The sequence below is a fragment of the Eucyclogobius newberryi genome, unplaced genomic scaffold (assembly GCF_026437365.1).
Source record: "Eucyclogobius newberryi isolate DKJ021-1_F unplaced genomic scaffold, fEucNew1.0.hap1 SCAF_16, whole genome shotgun sequence".
Taxonomy (NCBI): domain Eukaryota; kingdom Metazoa; phylum Chordata; class Actinopteri; order Gobiiformes; family Gobiidae; genus Eucyclogobius; species Eucyclogobius newberryi.
The window spans coordinates 1,659,773-1,681,497 of NW_027315790.1; the positions used below are offsets into that span (position 1 = coordinate 1,659,773).

A 21,725-nucleotide genomic window follows, 5' to 3' on the forward strand; every position below is an offset into this window, starting at 1 on the left:
TGAGCATGAGCCATGACATGAGCATGAGCCATGACACGAGCCATGACATGAGCATGAGCCATGACACGAGCCATGACATGAGCATGAGCCATGACATGAGCATGAGCCATGACATGAGCCATGACATGAGCAAGAGCCATGACACGAGCCATGACATGAGCCGTGACATGAGCATGAGCCATGACACGAGCCATGACATGAGCATGAGCCATGACATGAGCATGAGCCATGACATGAGCCATGACATGAGCAAGAGCCATGACACGAGCCATGACATGAGCCATGACATGAGCATGAGCCATGACATGAGCATGAGCCATGACACGAGCCATGACATGAGCATGAGCCATGACACGAGCCATGACATGAGCATGAGCCATGACATGAGCCATGACATGAGCATGAGCCATGACATGAGCATGAGCCATGACATGAGCATGAGCCATGACATGAGCCATGACATGAGCATGAGCCATGACATGAGCATGAGCCATGACATGAGCATGAGCCATGACACGAGCCATGACATGAGCATGAGCCATGACATGAGCATGAGCCATGACATGAGCCATGACATGAGCAAGAGCCATGACACGAGCCATGACATGAGCATGAGCCATGACATGAGCATGAGCCATGACACGAGCCATGACATGAGCATGAGCCATGACATGAGCATGAGCCATGACATGAGCCATGACATGAGCAAGAGCCATGACACGAGCCATGACATGAGCCATGACATGAGCCATGACATGAGCATGAGCCATGACACGAGCCATGACATGAGCCATGACATGAGCATGAGCCATGACACGAGCCATGACATGAGCATGAGCCATGACATGAGCATGAGCCATGACATGAGCCATGACATAAGCAAGAGCCATGACACGAGCCATGACATGAGCCATGACATGAGCATGAGCCATGACATGAGCATGAGCCATGACACGAGCCATGACATGAGCCATGACATGAGCATGAGCCATGACACGAGCCATGACATGAACCATGACATGAGCCATGACATGAGCATGAGCCATGACACGAGCCATGACATGAGCCATGACATGAGCATGAGCCATGACACGAGCCATGACATGAACCATGACATGAGCCATGACATGAGCATGAGCCATGACACGAGCCATGACATGAGCCATGACATGAGCATGAGCCATGACACGAGCCATGACATGAGCCATGACATGAGCATGAGCCATGACACGAGCCATGACATGAGCCATGACATGAGCAAGAGCCATGACACGAGCCATGACATGAGCCATGACATGAGCATGAGCCATGACATGAGCATGAGCCATGACACGAGCCATGACATGAGCCATGACATGAGCATGAGCCATGACACGAGCCATGACATGAACCATGACATGAGCCATGACATGAGCATGAGCCATGACACGAGCCATGACATGAGCCATGACATGAGCATGAGCCATGACACGAGCCATGACATGAGCCATGACATGAGCATGAGCCATGACACGAGCCATGACATGAGCCATGACATGAGCATGAGCCATGACACGAGCCATGACATGAACCATGACATGAGCCATGACATGAGCATGAGCCATGACACGAGCCATGACATGAGCCATGACATGAGCATGAGCCATGACACGAGCCATGACATGAGCCATGACATGAGCATGAGCCATGACACGAGCCATGACATGAGCCATGACATGAGCATGAGCCATGACACGAGCCATGACATGAGCCATGACATGAGCATGAGCCATGACACGAGCCATGACATGAGCCATGACATGACATGAGCCATGACATGAGCATGAGCCATGACATGAGCCATGACATGAGCCATGACATGAGCCATGACATGAGCCATGACATGAGCATGAGCCATGACACGAGCCATGACATGAGCCATGACATGAGCCATGACATGAGCCATGACATGAGCCATGACATGAGCCATGACATGAGCATGAGCCATGACATAAGCCTTGACATGAGCATGAGCCATGACACGAGCCATGACATGAGCCATGACATGACATGAGCCATGACATGAGCATGAGCCATGACATGAGCCATGACATGAGCCATGACATGAGCCATGACATGAGCCATGACATGAGCCATGACATGAGCCATGACATGAGCATGAGCCATGACACGAGCCATGACATGAGCCATGACATGAGCATGAGCCATGACACGAGCCATGACATGAGCCATGACATGACATGAGCCATGACATGAGCATGAGCCATGACATGAGCCATGACATGAGCCATGACATGAGCCATGACATGAGCATGAGCCATGACACGAGCCATGACATGAGCCATGACATGAGCCATGACATGAGCCATGACATGAGCATGAGCCATGACATAAGCCTTGACATGAGCATGAGCCATGACACGAGCCATGACATGAGCCATGACATGACATGAGCCATGACATGAGCATGAGCCATGACATGAGCCATGACATGAGCCATGACATGAGCCATGACATGAGCCATGACATGAGCCATGACATGAGCCATGACATGAGCCATGACATGAGCCATGACATGAGCCATGACATGAGCATGAGCCATGACACGAGCCATGACATAAGCCTTGACATGAGCATGAGCCATGACATGAGCATGAGCCATGACACGAGCATGAGCTCCACAATCAACAATTTGTGACAAACAAATGAAAGTCGTGCATCTTTCGACTTTGACATTCCAGAAGGTTGTGATGTCACAGTTACAGAGGCTCATCATGTTTCATATTTAATGAGCTGGTGCAGAAAGTGGATCAGTCGTTGACATCATCTGAAAAGACTAAATGCATGTTTCATGATGATGATGTTTCTCTGTAATTACTGTCCATCATGTCATTTGATTTGGCCCTGACGCTGTGTCTCCACATGAAGGAGCCTGTTTACAGAGTGTCCAGGACAGACACTGTCATTTAGTAAAAGAGTTAGTCTCCTAAACAATGACACTCTCACACAAGGCACACTGAGCCCCGCCCCAGCAGCGGGGCACGCTTCAGACTGTGGCTCGCTTCAGACTGTGGCACACTTCAGATCGTGGCTCTCTTCAGACTGTGGCTCTCTTCAGACTGTGGCACGCTTCAGACTGTGGCACGCTTCAGACTGTGGCACGCTTCAGACTGTGGCACGCTTCAGACTGTGGCTCTCTTCAGACTGTGGCACACTTCAGACTGTGGCACGCTTCAGACTGTGGCACGCTTCAGATCGTGGCTCGCTTCAGACTGTGGCTCTCTTCAGACTGTGGCACACTTCAGATCGTGGCTCTCTTCAGACTGTGGCTCTCTTCAGACTGTGGCACACTTCAGACTGTGGCTCGCTTCAGACTGTGGCACACTTCAGATCGTGGCTCTCTTCAGACTGTGGCTCTCTTCAGACTGTGGCACACTTCAGATCGTGGCTCTCTTCAGACTGTGGCTCTCTTCAGACTGTGGCATACTTCAGACTGTGGCACGCTTCAGACTGTGGCACGCTTCAGATCGTGGCTCTCTTCAGACTGTGGCTCTCTTCAGACTGTGGCACACTTCAGACTGTGGCTCGCTTCAGACTGTGGCACACTTCAGATCGTGGCTCTCTTCAGACTGTGGCTCGCTTCAGACTGTGGCACACTTCAGATCGTGGCTCTCTTCAGACTGTGGCTCTCTTCAGACTGTGGCACACTTCAGACTGTGGCACGCTTCAGACTGTGGCACACTTCAGATCGTGGCTCTCTTCAGACTGTGGCTCGCTTCAGACTGTGGCACACTTCAGATCGTGGCTCTCTTCAGACTGTGGCACACTTCAGACTGTGGCTCTCTTCAGACTGTGGCACGCTTCAGATCGTGGCTCTCTTCAGACTGTGGCACACTTCAGACTGTGTTCAGACTGACGGGGTCAGGGACGGGTCAGGGGCGGGGTCAAGGGCGGGGTCAGGGACCACTCTGGTTGAAGTTGAATCTGGGTAAGGGTTCCTCTGGAGGACGTGACTAGTGTGTTCCGGGTTATTGGGCCCTTCAGACTGGTGGTGCGTGTCCCTAACTGTCCCTGCTCCGTCTCTGTCCACAGCCATGCAACAAGTGTTGGACAATGTGCCCGAGGAGCAGCCCCCCCCCAGCGGAGGAGGAGAGGGAGGAGCTAAAGACATCGACCTGCTGTTCCTGCGTGGCATCATGGAGAGCCCCACTGTGAGTAACACAAGAGCCATCACATTGTACACAGCAGGGGCCCCACCCGGGGTCTGGGCACATATTGGTGAGCCACACCTTGGTGTATTTAATTAAATGGCAGCAAAAATGTAATATTAGTATAATTTTAATAATTCATTTGTGAGTATTATGCAAGTCGATTAAAGCAAGATTTTAAGTTTTTTCCAGTCCAGCCACAGTAATGGCCCTAACTCTAAAACATGCATTCTCACAGCCCAGGGGCCTCATTTATAAAGCCCGGTACGCACAAAACAAAGCTAAAATGCCCTTACACATTTTTTCACGCAAGGAGTGTGATCTATTCAAAAATACTGTGAAATAGCGCCACACGTGGCACGATGGTCAAATCGACCATTAACAAAACACCTCATTCAGTAAAACCAACAGTAAAATGGGCTTTACAATACCACAGATGATACTGTGCGCGTACGCTAACCCTCAGGCTAACCCTCAGGCTGACCCTCAGGCTAACCCTCAGGCTGACCCTCAGGCTAACCCTCAGGCTGACCCTCAGGCTAACCCTCAGGCTAACCCTCAGGCTGACCCTCAGGCTGACCGTCAGGCTGACCCTCAGGCTGACCCTCAGGCTGACCCTCAGGCTGACCCTCAGGCTAACCCTCAGGCTGACCATCAGGCTGACCCTGAGGCTGACCCTCAGGCTGACCGTCAGGCTGACCCTCAGGCTGACCGTCAGGTTAACCCTCAGGCTAACCGTCAGGCTAACCGTCAGGCTAACCCTCAGGCTGACCGTCAGGCTAACCGTCAGGCTAACCCTCAGGCTGACCGTCAGGCTAACCCTCAGGCTGACCGTCAGGCTAACCCTCAGGCTGACCGTCAGGCTGACCCTGAGGCTGACCCTCAGGCTAACCCTCAGGCTGACCCTCAGGCTGACCCTCAGGCTGACCCTCAGGCTAACCCTCAGGCTGACCCTCAGGCTGACCGTCAGGCTAACCCTCAGGCTAACCCTCAGGCTGACCCTCAGGCTGACCGTTGGCACTCATGCTAAGCCTCTGTGTTAATCCCAGAACCAGGAGCAGGAGGACGAGGTGCGGCTGGAGGCGGTGCAGGACAACAACGTGGAGCTGGTCAGTGACATTCTTGGAGACATCAAACAGCTGAGGACCAAGGACCAGAGCGCCGAGGAGCTGAGCAGGATCCTGCAGGAGCCACACTTCCAGGTCAGTACTGTCGATACTACGACTACTACTTCTACTGCTACTACTACTATTACATCTGCTACTACTGCTACTACTACTACTACTACTACAACTACTACTACTACTACTACTACTACATCTGCTACTTCTACTACTACTACTACTAATTCTACTGCTACTACTACTATTACATCTGCTACTACTGCTACTACTACTACTACTACTACTACTACTACATCTGGTACTACTGCTACTACTACTACTACTACTACAACTACTACTACTACTACTACTACTACTACATCTGCTACTTCTACTACTACTACTACTACTACTACTACTACTTCTACTACTACTACTACATCTGCTACTACTGCTACAGTCAATAATATTCAATTCAATTTATTTTTGTAACGCCCAAAATCACGACAACAGTTGCTGTTGCTGCTACAGTCAATAATACTATAGTCAATAACACTACTGCTACAGTCGATAATACTACTGATACAGTCGATAATACTACTGCTACAGTCGATAATACTACTGCTACAGTCGATAATACTACTGCTACAGTCGATAATACTACTGATACAGTCGATAATACTACTGCTACAGTCGATAATACTACTGCTACAGTCGATAATACTACTGCTACAGTCGATAATACTACTGCTACAGTCAATAATACTATAGTCAATAACACTACTGCTACAGTCGATAATGCTACTGCTACAGTCGATAATGCTACTGCTACAGTCGATAATACTACTGCTACAGTCGATAATACTACTGCTACAGTCGATAATGCTACTGCTACAGTCGATAATACTACTGCTACAGTCGATAATACTACTGATACAGTCGATAATGCTACTGCTACAGTCGATAATACTAATGATACAGTCGATAATGCTACTGCTACAGTCGATAATGCTACTGCTACAGTCGATAATACTACTGATACAGTCGATAATGCTACTGCTACAGTCGATAATACTAATGATACAGTCGATAATGCTACTGCTACAGTCGATAATGCTACTGCTACAGTCGATAATGCTACTGCTACAGTCGATAATACTACTGATACAGTCGATAATGCTACTGCTACAGTCGATAATACTAATGATACAGTCGATAATGCTACTGCTACAGTCGATATTACTACTGCTACAGTCGATAATGCTACTGCTATAGTTGATAATACTACTGCTACAGTCGATAATACTACTGCTACAGTCGATAATGCTACTGCTACAGTCAATAATATTCAATTCAATTCATTTTTGTAACGCCCAAAATCACAACAACAGTTGCTGTTGCTGCTACAGTCGATAATGATACTGCTATAGTCGATAATCCTACTGCTACAGTCGATAATGCTACTGCTACAGTCGATAATACTACTGCTACAGTCAATAATACTATAGTCAATAACACTACTGCTACAGTCGATAATACTACTGCTACAGTCAATAATACTATAGTCAATAACACTACTGCTACAGTCGATAATACTACTGCTACAGTCGATAATGCTACTGCTACAGTCGATAATGTTACTGCTACAGTCGATAATACTACTGCTACAGTTGATAATACTACTGCTACAGTCAATAATACTACAGTCAATAATACTACTGCTACAGTCGATAATACTACTGCTACAATCGATAATACTACTGATACAGTCGATAATACTACTGCTACAGTCGATAATACTACTGCTATAGTCGATAATGCTACTGCTACAGTCGATAATAGTACTGCTACAGTCGATAATACTACTGCTACAGTCAATAATACTACAGTCAATAATACTACTGCTACAGTCGATATTACTACTGCTACAGTCGATAATGCTACTGCTACAATCGATAATACTACTGATACAGTCGATAATACTACTGCTACAGTCGATAATACTACTGCTATAGTCGATAATGCTACAGTCAATAATACTACTGCTACAGTCGATAATACTACTGCTACAGTCGATAATGCTACTGCTACAGTAGATAATACTACTGATACAGTCGTTAATGCTACTGCTACAGTCGATAATACTACTGCTACAGTCGATAATACTACTGATACAGTCGATAATACTACTGCTACAGTCAATAATACTACTGCTATAGTCGATAATGCTACTGCTACAGTCGATAATGCTACTGCTACAGTCGATAATACTACTGATACAGTTGATAATACTACTGCTACAGTCAATAATACTACAGTCAATAATACTACTGCTACAGTCGATAATACTACTGCTACAGTCGATGATACTACTGCTATAGTCGATAATACTACTGCTACAGTCGATAATGCTACTGCTACAGTCGATAATGCTACTGCTACAGTCGATAATGCTACTGCTACAGTCGATAATACTACTGCTATAGTTGATAATACTACTGCTACAGTCGATAATACTACTGCTACAGTCGATAATGCTACTGCTACAGTCAATAATATTCAATCACAACAACAGTTGCTGTTGCTGCTACAGTCGATAATGCTACTGCTATAGTCGATAATCCTACTGCTACAGTCGATAATGCTACTGCTACAGTCGATAATACTACTGCTACAGTCAATAATACTATAGTCAATAACACTACTGCTACAGTCGATAATACTACTACTACAGTCAATAATACTATAGTCAATAACACTACTGCTACAGTCGATAATACTACTGCTACAGTCGATAATGCTACTGCTACAGTCGAGAATGCTACTGCTACAGTCGATAAAACTACTACTACAGTCGATAACACTATTGCTACAGTTGATAATACTACTGCTACAGTCAATAATACTACAGTCAATAATACTACTGCTACAGTCGATAATAATACTGCTACAGTCGATAATGCTACTGCTACAATCGATAATACTACTGATACAGTCGATAATACTACTGCTACAGTCGATAATACTACTGCTATAGTCGATAATGCTACTGCTACAGTCGATAATACTACTGATAGTCGATAATACTACTGCTACAGTCAATAATACTACAGTCAATAATACTACTGCTACAGTCGATAATACTACTGCTACAGTCGATAATACTACTGATACAGTCGATAATGCTACTGCTACAGTCAATAATACTACTGCTACAGTCGATAATACTACTGATACAGTCGATAATACTACTGCTACAGTCGATAATGCTACTGCTACAGTCGATAATACTACAGTCAATAATACTACTGCTACAGTCGATAATACTACTGCTACAGTCGATAATACTACTGCTACAGTCGATAATACTACTGCTATAGTCGATAATGCTACTGCTACAGTCGATAATACTACTGATACAGTCGATAATACTACTGCTACAGTCGATAATACTACTGCTACAGTCGATAATACTACTGATACAGTCGATAATGCTACTGCTACAGTCGATAATACTACTGAGACAGTCGATAATACTACTGCTACAGTCGATAATGCTACTGCTACAGTCGATAATACTACAGTCAATAATACTACTGCTACAGTCGATAATACTTCTGCTACAGTCGATAATACTACTGACACAGTCGATAATGCTACTGCTACAGTCGATAATACTACTGCTACAGTCGATAATACTACTGATACAGTCGATAATACTACAGTCAATAATACTACTGCTAAAGTCGATAATACTACCGCTACAGTCGATAATACTACTGATACAGTCGATAATACTACTGCTACAGTCAATAATACTACTGCTACAGTCGATAATACTACTGATACAGTCGATAATGCTACTGCTACAGTCGATAATACTACTGATACAGTCGATAATACTACTGCTACAGTTGATAATGCTACTGCTACAGTCGATAATACTACAGTCAATAATACTACTGCTACAGTCGATAATACTACTGCTACAGTCGATAATAATACTGATACAGTCGATAATACTACTGCTACAGTCGATAATACTACTGATACAGTCGATAATACTACAGTCGATAATACTACTGATACAGTCGATAATACTACTGCTACAGTCGATAATACTACTGATACAGTCGATAATGCTACTGCTACAGTCGATAATACTACTGCTACAGTCGATAATACTACTGATACAGTCGATAATACTACAGTCGATAATACTACTGATACAGTCAATAATACTACTGCTACAGTCGATAATACTACTGATACAGTCGATAATGCTACTGCTACAGTCGATAATACTACTGCTACAGTCGATAATACTACTGATACAGTCGATAATACTACTGCTACAGTCGATAATACTACTGCTACAGTCGATAATGCTACTGCTACAGTCGATAATACTACTGACACAGTCGATAATGCTACTGCTACAGTCGATAATACTACTGCTACAGTCGATAATACTACTGATACAGTCGATAATACTACTGCTACAGTCGATAATACTACTGATACAGTCGATAATACTACAGTCAATAATACTACTGCTAAAGTCGATAATACTACAGCTACAGTCGATAATACTACTGATACAGTCGATAATACTACTGCTACAGTCGATAATACTACTGATACAGTTGATACTGCTACTGCTACAGTCGATAATACTACTGATACAGTCGATAATACTACTGCTACAGTCGATAATGCTACTGCTACAGTCGATAATACTACAGTCAATAATACTACTGCTACAGTCGATAATACTACTGCTACAGTCGATAATACTACTGACACAGTCGATAATGCTACTGCTACAGTCGATAATACTACTGCTACAGTCGATAATACTACTGATACAGTCGATAATGCTACTGCTACAGTCGATAATACTACTGATACAGTCGATAATACTACAGTCAATAATACTACTGCTACAGTCGATAATACTACTGCTACAGTCGATTATACTACAGCTATAGTCGATAATACTACTGCTACAGTCGATAATGCTACTGCTACAGTCAATATTACTACAGTAAATAATACTACTGCTACAGTCGATAATACTACTGATACAGTCGATAATACTACTGATACAGTCGATAATACTACTGCTACAGTCGATAATACTACTGCTACAGTCGATAATGCTACTGCTACAGTCGATAATACTACTGACACAGTCGATAATGCTACTGCTACAGTCGATAATACTACTGCTACAGTCGATAATACTACTGCTACAGTCGATAATGCTACTGCTACAGTCAATATTACTACAGTCAATAATACTACTGCTACAGTCGATAATACTACTGCTACAGTCGATAATACTACTGATACAGTCGATAATACTACTGCTACAGTCGATAATACTACTGCTACAGTCGATAATGCTACTGCTACAGTCGATAATACTACTGACACAGTCGATAATGCTACTGCTACAGTCGATAATACTACTGCTACAGTCGATAATACTACTGATACAGTCGATAATACTACTGCTACAGTCGATAATACTACTGATACAGTCGATAATACTACAGTCAATAATACTACTGCTAAAGTCGATAATACTACAGCTACAGTCGATAATACTACTGATACAGTCGATAATACTACTGCTACATTCAATAATACTACTGCTACAGTCGATAATACTACTGATACAGTCGATACTGCTACTGCTATAGTCGATAATGCTACTGCTACAGTCGATAATGCTACTGCTACAGTCGATAATACTACTGATACAGTTGATAATACTACTGCTACAGTCAATAATACTACAGTCAATAATACTACTGCTACAGTCGATAATACTACTGCTACAGTCGATGATACTACTGCTATAGTCGATAATACTACTGCTACAGTCGATAATGCTACTGCTACAGTCGATAATACTACAGTCAATAATACTACTGCTACAGTCGATAATACTACTGCTACAGTCGATAATACTACTGACACAGTCGATAATGCTACTGCTACAGTCGATAATACTACTGCTACAGTCGATAATACTACTGATACAGTCGATAATACTACTGCTACAGTCGATAATACTACTGATACAGTCGATAATACTACAGTCAATAATACTACTGCTACAGTCGATAATACTACTGCTACAGTCGATTATACTACAGCTATAGTCGATAATACTACTGCTACAGTCGATAATGCTACTGCTACAGTCAATATTACTACAGTCAATAATACTACTGCTACAGTCGATAATACTACTGCTACAGTCGATAATACTACAGATACAGTCGATAATGCTACTGCTACAGTCGATAATACTACTGATACAGTCGATAATACTACTGCTACAGTCAATAATACTACTGCTATAGTCGATAATGCTACTGCTACAGTCGATAATGCTACTGCTACAGTCGATAATACTACTGATACAGTTGATGATACTACTGCTACAGTCAATAATACTACAGTCAATAATACTACTGCTACAGTCGATAATACTACTGCTACAGTCGATGATACTACTGCTATAGTCGATAATACTACTGCTACAGTCGATAATGCTACTGCTACAGTCGATAATGCTACTGCTACAGTCGATAATGCTACTGCTACAGTCGATAATACTACTGCTATAGTTGATAATACTACTGCTACAGTCGATAATACTACTGCTACAGTCGATAATGCTACTGCTACAGTCAATAATATTCAATCACAACAACAGTTGCTGTTGCTGCTACAGTCGATAATGCTACTGCTATAGTCGATAATCCTACTGCTACAGTCGATAATGCTACTGCTACAGTCGATAATACTACTGCTACAGTCAATAATACTATAGTCAATAACACTACTGCTACAGTCGATAATACTACTGATACAGTCGATAATGCTACTGCTACAGTCGAGAATGCTACTGCTACAGTCGATAATACTACTACTACAGTCGATAACACTATTGCTACAGTCGATAATACTACTGCTACAGTTGATAATACTACTGCTACAGTCAATAATACTACAGTCAATAATACTACTGCTACAGTCGATAATAATACTGCTACAGTCGATAATGCTACTGCTACAATCGATAATACTACTGATACAGTCGATAATACTACTGCTACAGTCGATAATACTACTGCTATAGTCGATAATGCTACTGCTACAGTCGATAATACTACTGATAGTCGATAATACTACTGCTACAGTCAATAATACTACAGTCAATAATACTACTGCTACAGTCGATAATACTACCGCTACAGTCGATAATTCTACTGATACAGTCGATAATACTACTGCTACAGTCAATAATACTACTGCTACAGTCGATAATACTACTGATACAGTCGATAATGCTACTGCTACAGTCAATAATACTACTGCTACAGTCGATAATACTACTGATACAGTCGATAATACTACTGCTACAGTCGATAATGCTACTGCTACAGTCGATAATACTACAGTCAATAATACTACTGCTACAGTCGATAATACTACTGCTACAGTCGATAATACTACTGCTACAGTCGATAATACTACTGCTATAGTCGATAATGCTACTGCTACAGTCGATAATACTACTGCTACAGTCGATAATACTACTGATACAGTCGATAATACTACTGCTACAGTCAATAATACTACTGCTACAGTCGATAATACTACTGATACAGTCGATAATGCTACTGCTACAGTCGATAATACTACTGAGACAGTCGATAATACTACTGCTACAGTCGATAATGCTACTGCTACAGTCGATAATACTACAGTCAATAATACTACTGCTACAGTCGATAATACTTCTGCTACAGTCGATAATACTACTGACACAGTCGATAATGCTACTGCCACAGTCGATAATACTACTGCTACAGTCGATAATACTACTGATACAGTCGATAATACTACAGTCAATAATACTACTGCTAAAGTCGATAATACTACCGCTACAGTCGATAATACTACTGATACAGTCGATAATACTACTGCTACAGTCAATAATACTACTGCTACAGTCGATAATACTACTGATACAGTCGATAATGCTACTGCTACAGTCGATAATACTACTGATACAGTCGATAATACTACTGCTACAGTTGATAATGCTACTGCTACAGTCGATAATACTACAGTCAATAATACTACTGCTACAGTCGATAATACTACTGCTACAGTCGATAATACTACTGACACAGTTGATAATGCTACTGCTACAGTCGATAATACTACTGCTACAGTCGATAATAATACTGATACAGTCGATAATACTACTGCTACAGTCGATAATACTACTGATACAGTCGATAATACTACAGTCAATAATACTACTGCTAAAGTCGATAATACTACCGCTACAGTCGATAATACTACTGATACAGTCGATAATACTACTGCTACAGTCAATAATACTACTGCTACAGTCGATAATACTACTGATACAGTCGATAATGCTACTGCTACAGTCGATAATACTACTGCTACAGTCGATAATACTACTGATACAGTCGATAATACTACTGCTACAGTCGATAATACTACTGCTAAAGTCGATAATGCTACTGCTACAGTCGATAATACTACTGACACAGTCGATAATGCTACTGCTACAGTCGATAATACTACTGCTACAGTCGATAATACTACTGATACAGTCGATAATACTACTGCTACAGTCGATAATACTACTGATACAGTCGATAATACTACAGTCAATAATACTACTGCTAAAGTCGATAATACTACAGCTACAGTCGATAATACTACTGATACAGTCGATAATACTACTGCTACAGTCAATAATACTACTGCTACAGTCGATAATACTACTGATACAGTCGATACTGCTACTGCTACAGTCGATAATACTACTGATACAGTCGATAATACTACTGCTACAGTCGATAATGCTACTGCTACAGTCGATAATACTACAGTCAATAATACTACTGCTACAGTCGATAATACTACTGCTACAGTCGATAATACTACTGACACAGTCGATAATGCTACTGCTACAGTCGATAATACTACTGCTACAGTCGATAATACTACTGATACAGTCGATAATACTACTGCTACAGTCGATAATACTACTGATACAGTCGATAATACTACAGTCAATAATACTACTGCTACAGTCGATAATACTACTGCTACAGTCGATTATACTACAGCTATAGTCGATAATACTACTGCTACAGTCGATAATGCTACTGCTACAGTCAATATTACTACAGTCAATAATACTACTGCTACAGTCGATAATACTACTGATACAGTCGATAATACTACTGATACAGTCGATAATACTACTGCTACAGTCGATAATACTACTGCTACAGTCGATAATGCTACTGCTACAGTCGATAATACTACTGACACAGTCGATAATGCTACTGCTACAGTCGATAATACTACTGCTACAGTCGATAATACTACTGCTACAGTCGATAATGCTACTGCTACAGTCAATATTACTACAGTCAATAATACTACTGCTACAGTCGATAATACTACTGATACAGTCGATAATACTACTGCTACAGTCGATAATACTACTGCTACAGTCGATAATGCTACTGCTACAGTCGATAATACTACTGACACAGTCGATAATGCTACTGCTACAGTCGATAATACTACTGCTACAGTCGATAATACTACTGATACAGTCGATAATACTACTGATACAGTCGATAATACTACTGCTACAGTCGATAATACTACTGCTACAGTCGATAATGCTACTGCTACAGTCGATAATACTACTGACACAGTCGATAATGCTACTGCTACAGTCGATAATACTACTGCTACAGTCGATAATACTACTGCTACAGTCGATAATGCTACTGCTACAGTCAATATTACTACAGTCAATAATACTACTGCTACAGTCGATAATACTACTGATACAGTCGATAATACTACTGCTACAGTCGATAATACTACTGCTACAGTCGATAATGCTACTGCTACAGTCGATAATACTACTGACACAGTCGATAATGCTACTGCTACAGTCGATAATACTACTGCTACAGTCGATAATACTACTGATACAGTCGATAATACTAAAGTCAATAATACTACTGCTAAAGTCGATAATACTACAGCTACAGTCGATAATACTACTGATACAGTCGATAATACTACTGCTACAGTCAATAATACTACTGCTACAGTCGATAATACTACTGATACAGTCGATACTGCTACTGCTACAGTCGATAATACTACTGATACAGTCGATAATACTACTGCTACAGTCGATAATGCTACTGCTACAGTCGATAATACTACAGTCAATAATACTACTGCTACAGTCGATAATACTACTGCTACAGTCGATAATACTACTGACACAGTCGATAATGCTACTGCTACAGTCGATAATACTACTGCTACAGTCGATAATACTACTGATACAGTCGATAATACTACTGCTACAGTCGATAATACTACTGATACAGTCGATAATACTACAGTCAATAATACTACTGCTACAGTCGATAATACTACTGCTACAGTCGATTATACTACAGCTATAGTCGATAATACTACTGCTACAGTCGATAATGCTACTGCTACAGTCAATATTACTACAGTCAATAATACTACTGCTACAGTCGATAATACTACTGCTACAGTCGATAATACTACAGATACAGTCGATAATGCTACTGCTACAGTCGATAATACTACTGATACAGTCGATAATACTACTGCTACAGTCAATATTACTACAGTCAATAATACTACTGCTACAGTCAATAATACTACTGCTACAGTCGATAATACTACTGATACAGTCAATAATGCTACTGCTACAGTCGATAATACTACTGCTACAGTCGATAATACTACTGATACAGTCGATAATACTACTGCTACAGTCGATAATGCTACTGCTACAGTCGATAATGCTACTGCTACAGTCGATAATACTACTGATACAGTTGATAATACTACTGCTACAGTCAATAATACTACAGTCAATAATACTACTGCTACAGTCGATAATACTACTGCTACAGTCGATGATACTACTGCTATAGTCGATAATACTACTGCTACAGTCGATAATGCTACTGCTACAGTCGATAATACTACTGCTACAGTCGATAATGCTACTGCTACAGTCGATAATGCTACTGCTACAGTCGATAATACTACTGCTATAGTTGATAATACTACTGCTACAGTCGATAATACTACTGCTACAGTCGATAATGCTACTGCTACAGTCAATAATATTCAATTCAATTCATTTTTGTAACGCCCAAAATCACAACAACAGTTGCTGTTGCTGCTACAGTCGATAATGCTACTGCTATAGTCGATAATCCTACTGCTACAGTCGATAATGCTACTGCTACAGTCGATAATACTACTGCTACAGTCAATAATACTATAGTCAATAACACTACTGCTACAGTCGATAATACTACTACTACGGTCAATAATACTATAGTCAATAACACTACTGCTACAGTCGATAATACTACTGCTACAGTCGATAATGCTACTGCTACAGTCGAGAATGCTACTGCTACAGTCGATAATACTACTACTACAGTCAATAACACTACTGCTACAGTCGATAATACTACTGCTACAGTTGATAATACTACTGCTACAGTCAATAATACTACAGTCAATAATACTACTGCTACAGTCGATAATAATACTGCTACAGTCGATAATGCTACTGCTACAATCGATAATACTACTGATACAGTCGATAATACTACTGCTACAGTCGATAATACTACTGCTATAGTCGATAATGCTACTGCTACAGTCGATAATACTACTGATAGTCGATAATACTACTGCTACAGTCAATAATACTACAGTCAATAATACTACTGCTACAGTCGATAATACTACCGCTACAGTCGATAATACTACTGATACAGTCGATAATACTACTGCTACAGTCAATAATACTACTGCTACAGTCGATAATACTACTGATACAGTCGATAATGCTACTGTTACAGTCGATAATACTACTGCTACAGTCGATAATACTACTGATACAGTCGATAATACTACTGCTACAGTCGATAATGCTACTGCTACAGTCGATAATACTACAGTCAATAATACTACTGCTACAGTCGATAATACTACTGCTACAGTCGATAATACTACTGCTACAGTCGATAATACTACTGCTATAGTCGATAATGCTACTGCTACAGTCGATAATACTACTGCTACAGTCGATAATACTACTGATACAGTCGATAATACTACTGCTACAGTCAATAATACTACTGCTACAGTCGATAATACTAATGATACAGTCGATAATGCTACTGCTACAGTCGATAATACTACTGATACAGTCGATAATACTACTGCTACAGTCGATAATGCTACTGCTACAGTCGATAATACTACAGTCAATAATACTACTGCTACAGTCGATAATACTACTGCTACAGTCGATAATACTACTGACACAGTCGATAATGCTACTGCCACAGTCGATAATACTACTGCTACAGTCGATAATACTACTGATACAGTCGATAATACTACTGCTACAGTCGATAATACTACTGATACAGTCGATAATACTACAGTCAATAATACTACTGCTAAAGTCGATAATACTACCGCTACAGTCGATAATACTACTGATACAGTCGATAATACTACTGCTACAGTCAATAATACTACTGCTACAGTCGATTATACTACTGATACAGTCGATAATGCTACTGCTACAGTCGATAATACTACTGATACAGTCGATAATACTACTGCTACAGTCGATAATGCTACTGCTACAGTCGATAATACTACAGTCAATAATACTACTGCTACAGTCGATAATACTACTGCTACAGTCGATAATACTACTGACACAGTTGATAATGCTACTGCTACAGTCGATAATACTACTGCTACAGTCGATAATACTACTGATACAGTCGATAATACTACTGCTACAGTCGATAATACTACTGATACAGTCGATAATACTACAGTCAATAATACTACTGCTAAAGTCGATAATACTACCACTACAGTCGATAATACTACTGATACAGTCGATAATACTACTGCTACAGTCAATAATACTACTGCTACAGTCGATAATACTACTGATACAGTCGATAATGCTACTGCTACAGTCGATAATACTACTGATACAGTCGATAATACTACTGCTACAGTCGATAATGCTACTGCTACAGTCGATAATACTACAGTTAATAATACTACTGCTACAGTCGATAATACTACTGCTACAGTCGATAATACTACTGACACAGTCGATAATGCTACTGCTACAGTCGATAATACTACTGCTACAGTCGATAATACTACTGATACAGTCGATAATACTACTGCTACAGTCGATAATACTACTGATACATTCGATAATACTACAGTCAATAATACTACTGCTACAGTCGATAATACTACTGCTACAGTCGATGATACTACAGCTATAGTCGATAATACTACTGCTACAGTCGATAATACTACCGCTACAGTCGATAATACTACTGATACAGTCGATAATACTACTGCTACAGTCAATAATACTACTGCTACAGTCGATAATACTACTGCTACAGTCGATAATGCTACTGCTACAGTCGATAATACTACAGTCAATAATACTACTGCTACAGTCGATAATACTACTGCTACAGTCGATAATACTACTGACACAGTTGATAATGCTACTGCTACAGTCGATAATACTACTGCTACAGTCGATAATACTACTGATACAGTCGATAATACTACTGCTACAGTCGATAATACTACTGATACAGTCGATAATACTACAGTCAATAATACTACTGCTAAAGTCGATAATACTACCGCTACAGTCGATAATACTACTGATACAGTCGATAATACTACTGCTACAGTCAATAATACTACTGCTACAGTCGATAATACTACTGATACAGTCGATAATGCTACTGCTACAGTCGATAATACTACTGATACAGTCGATAATACTACTGCTACAGTCGATAATGCTACTGCTACAGTCGATAATACTACAGTTAATAATACTACTGCTACAGTCGATAATACTACTGCTACAGTCGATAATACTACTGACACAGTCGATAATGCTACTGCTACAGTCGATAATACTACTGCTACAGTCGATAATACTACTGATACAGTCGATAATACTACTGCTACAGTCGATAATACTACTGATACATTCGATAATACTACAGTCAATAATACTACTGCTACAGTCGATAATACTACTGCTACAGTCGATGATACTACAGCTATAGTCGATAATACTACTGCTACAGTCGATAATACTACCGCTACAGTCGATAATACTACTGATACAGTCGATAATACTACTGCTACAGTCAATAATACTACTGCTACAGTCGATAATACTACTGATACAGTCGATAATGCTACTGCTACAGTCGATAATACTACTGCTACAGTCGATAATACTACTGATACAGTCGATAATACTACTGCTACAGTCGATAATACTACTGCTACAGTCGATAATGCTACTGCTACAGTCGATAATACTACTGACACAGTCGATAATGCTACTGCTACAGTCGATAATACTACTGCTACAGTCGATAATACTACTGATACAGTCGATAATACTACTGCTACAGTCGATAATACTACTGATACAGTCGATAATACTACAGTCAATAATACTACTGCTAAAGTCGATAATACTACCGCTACAGTCGATAATACTACTGATACAGTCGATAATACTACTGCTACAGTCAATAATACTACTGCTACAGTCGATAATACTACTGATACAGTCGATAATGCTACTGCTACAGTCGATAATACTACTGATACAGTCGATAATACTACTGCTACAGTCTATAATACTACTGATACAGTCGATAATACTACAGTCAATAATACTACTGCTACAGTCGATAATACTACTGCTACAGTCGATTATACTACAGCTATAGTCGATAATACTACTGCTACAGTCGATAATACTACCGCTACAGTCGATAATACTACTGATACAGTCGATAATACTACTGCTACAGTCAATAATACTACTGCTACAGTCGATAATACTACTGCTACAGTTAATAATACTACTGCTACAGTCGATAATACTACTGATACAGTCGATAATGCTACTGCTACAGTCGATAATACTACTGATACAGTCGATAATACTACTGCTACAGTCGATAATGCTACTGCTACAGTCGATAATACTACAGTCAATAATACTACTGCTACAGTCGATAATACTACTGCTACAGTCGATAATACTACTGACACAGTCGATAATGCTACTGCTACAGTCGATAATACTACTGCTACAGTCGATAATGCTACTGCTACAGTCGATAATACTACTGATACAGTCGATAATACTACAGTCAATAATACTACTGCTAAAGTCGATAATACTACCGCTACAGTCGATAATACTACTGATACAGTCGATAATACTACTGCTACAGTCAATAATACTACTGCTACAGTCGATAATACTACTGATACAGTCGATAATGCTACTGCTACAGTCGATAATACTACTGATACAGTCGATAATACTACTGCTACAGTCGATAATGCTACTGCTACAGTCGATAATACTACAGTCAATAATACTACTGCTACAGTCGATAATACTACTGCTACAGTCGATAATACTACTGACACAGTCGATAATGCTACTGCTACAGTCGATAATGCTACTGCTACAGTCGATAATACTACTGCTACAGTCGATAATACTACTGATACAGTCGATAATACTACTGCTACAGTCGATAATACTACTGCTACAGTCGATAATGCTACTGCTACAGTCGATAATACTACTGACACAGTCGATAATGCTACTGCTACAGTCGATAATACTACTGCTACAGTCGATAATACTACTGATACAGTCGATAATACTACTGCTACAGTCGATAATACTACTGACACAGTCGATAATACTACAGTCAATAATACTACTGCTAAAGTCGATAATACTACCGCTACAGTCGATAATACTACTGATACAGTCGATAATACTACTGCTACAGTCAATAATACTACTGCTACAGTCAATAATACTACTGATACAGTCGATACTGCTACTGCTACAGTCGATAATACTACTGATACAGTCGATAATACTACTGCTACAGTCGATAATGCTACTGCTACAGTCGATAATACTACAGTCAATAATACTACTGCTACAGTCGATAATACTACTGCTACAGTCGATAATACTACTGACACAGTCGATAATGCTACTGCTACAGTCGATAATACTACTGCTACAGTCGATAATACTACTGATACAGTCGATAATACTACTGCTACAGTCGATATTACTACTGATACAGTCGATAATACTACAGTCAAT

General features: G+C 40.5%; 1 protein-coding gene across 1 annotated transcript in view; it reads left to right on the top strand.

The window, feature by feature from the left end:
* Window positions 1-21,725, top strand: part of pals2b (protein associated with LIN7 2, MAGUK p55 family member b) — a 123,344-nt gene that overhangs the window by 3,614 nt on the left and 98,005 nt on the right. Inside the window, exons 2-3 of the mRNA XM_072448414.1 lie at window positions 4,093-4,211; window positions 5,258-5,410. Coding sequence (XP_072304515.1) covers window positions 4,093-4,211; window positions 5,258-5,410 — 272 coding nt within the window. The remainder of the gene's footprint in view (window positions 1-4,092; window positions 4,212-5,257; window positions 5,411-21,725) is intronic.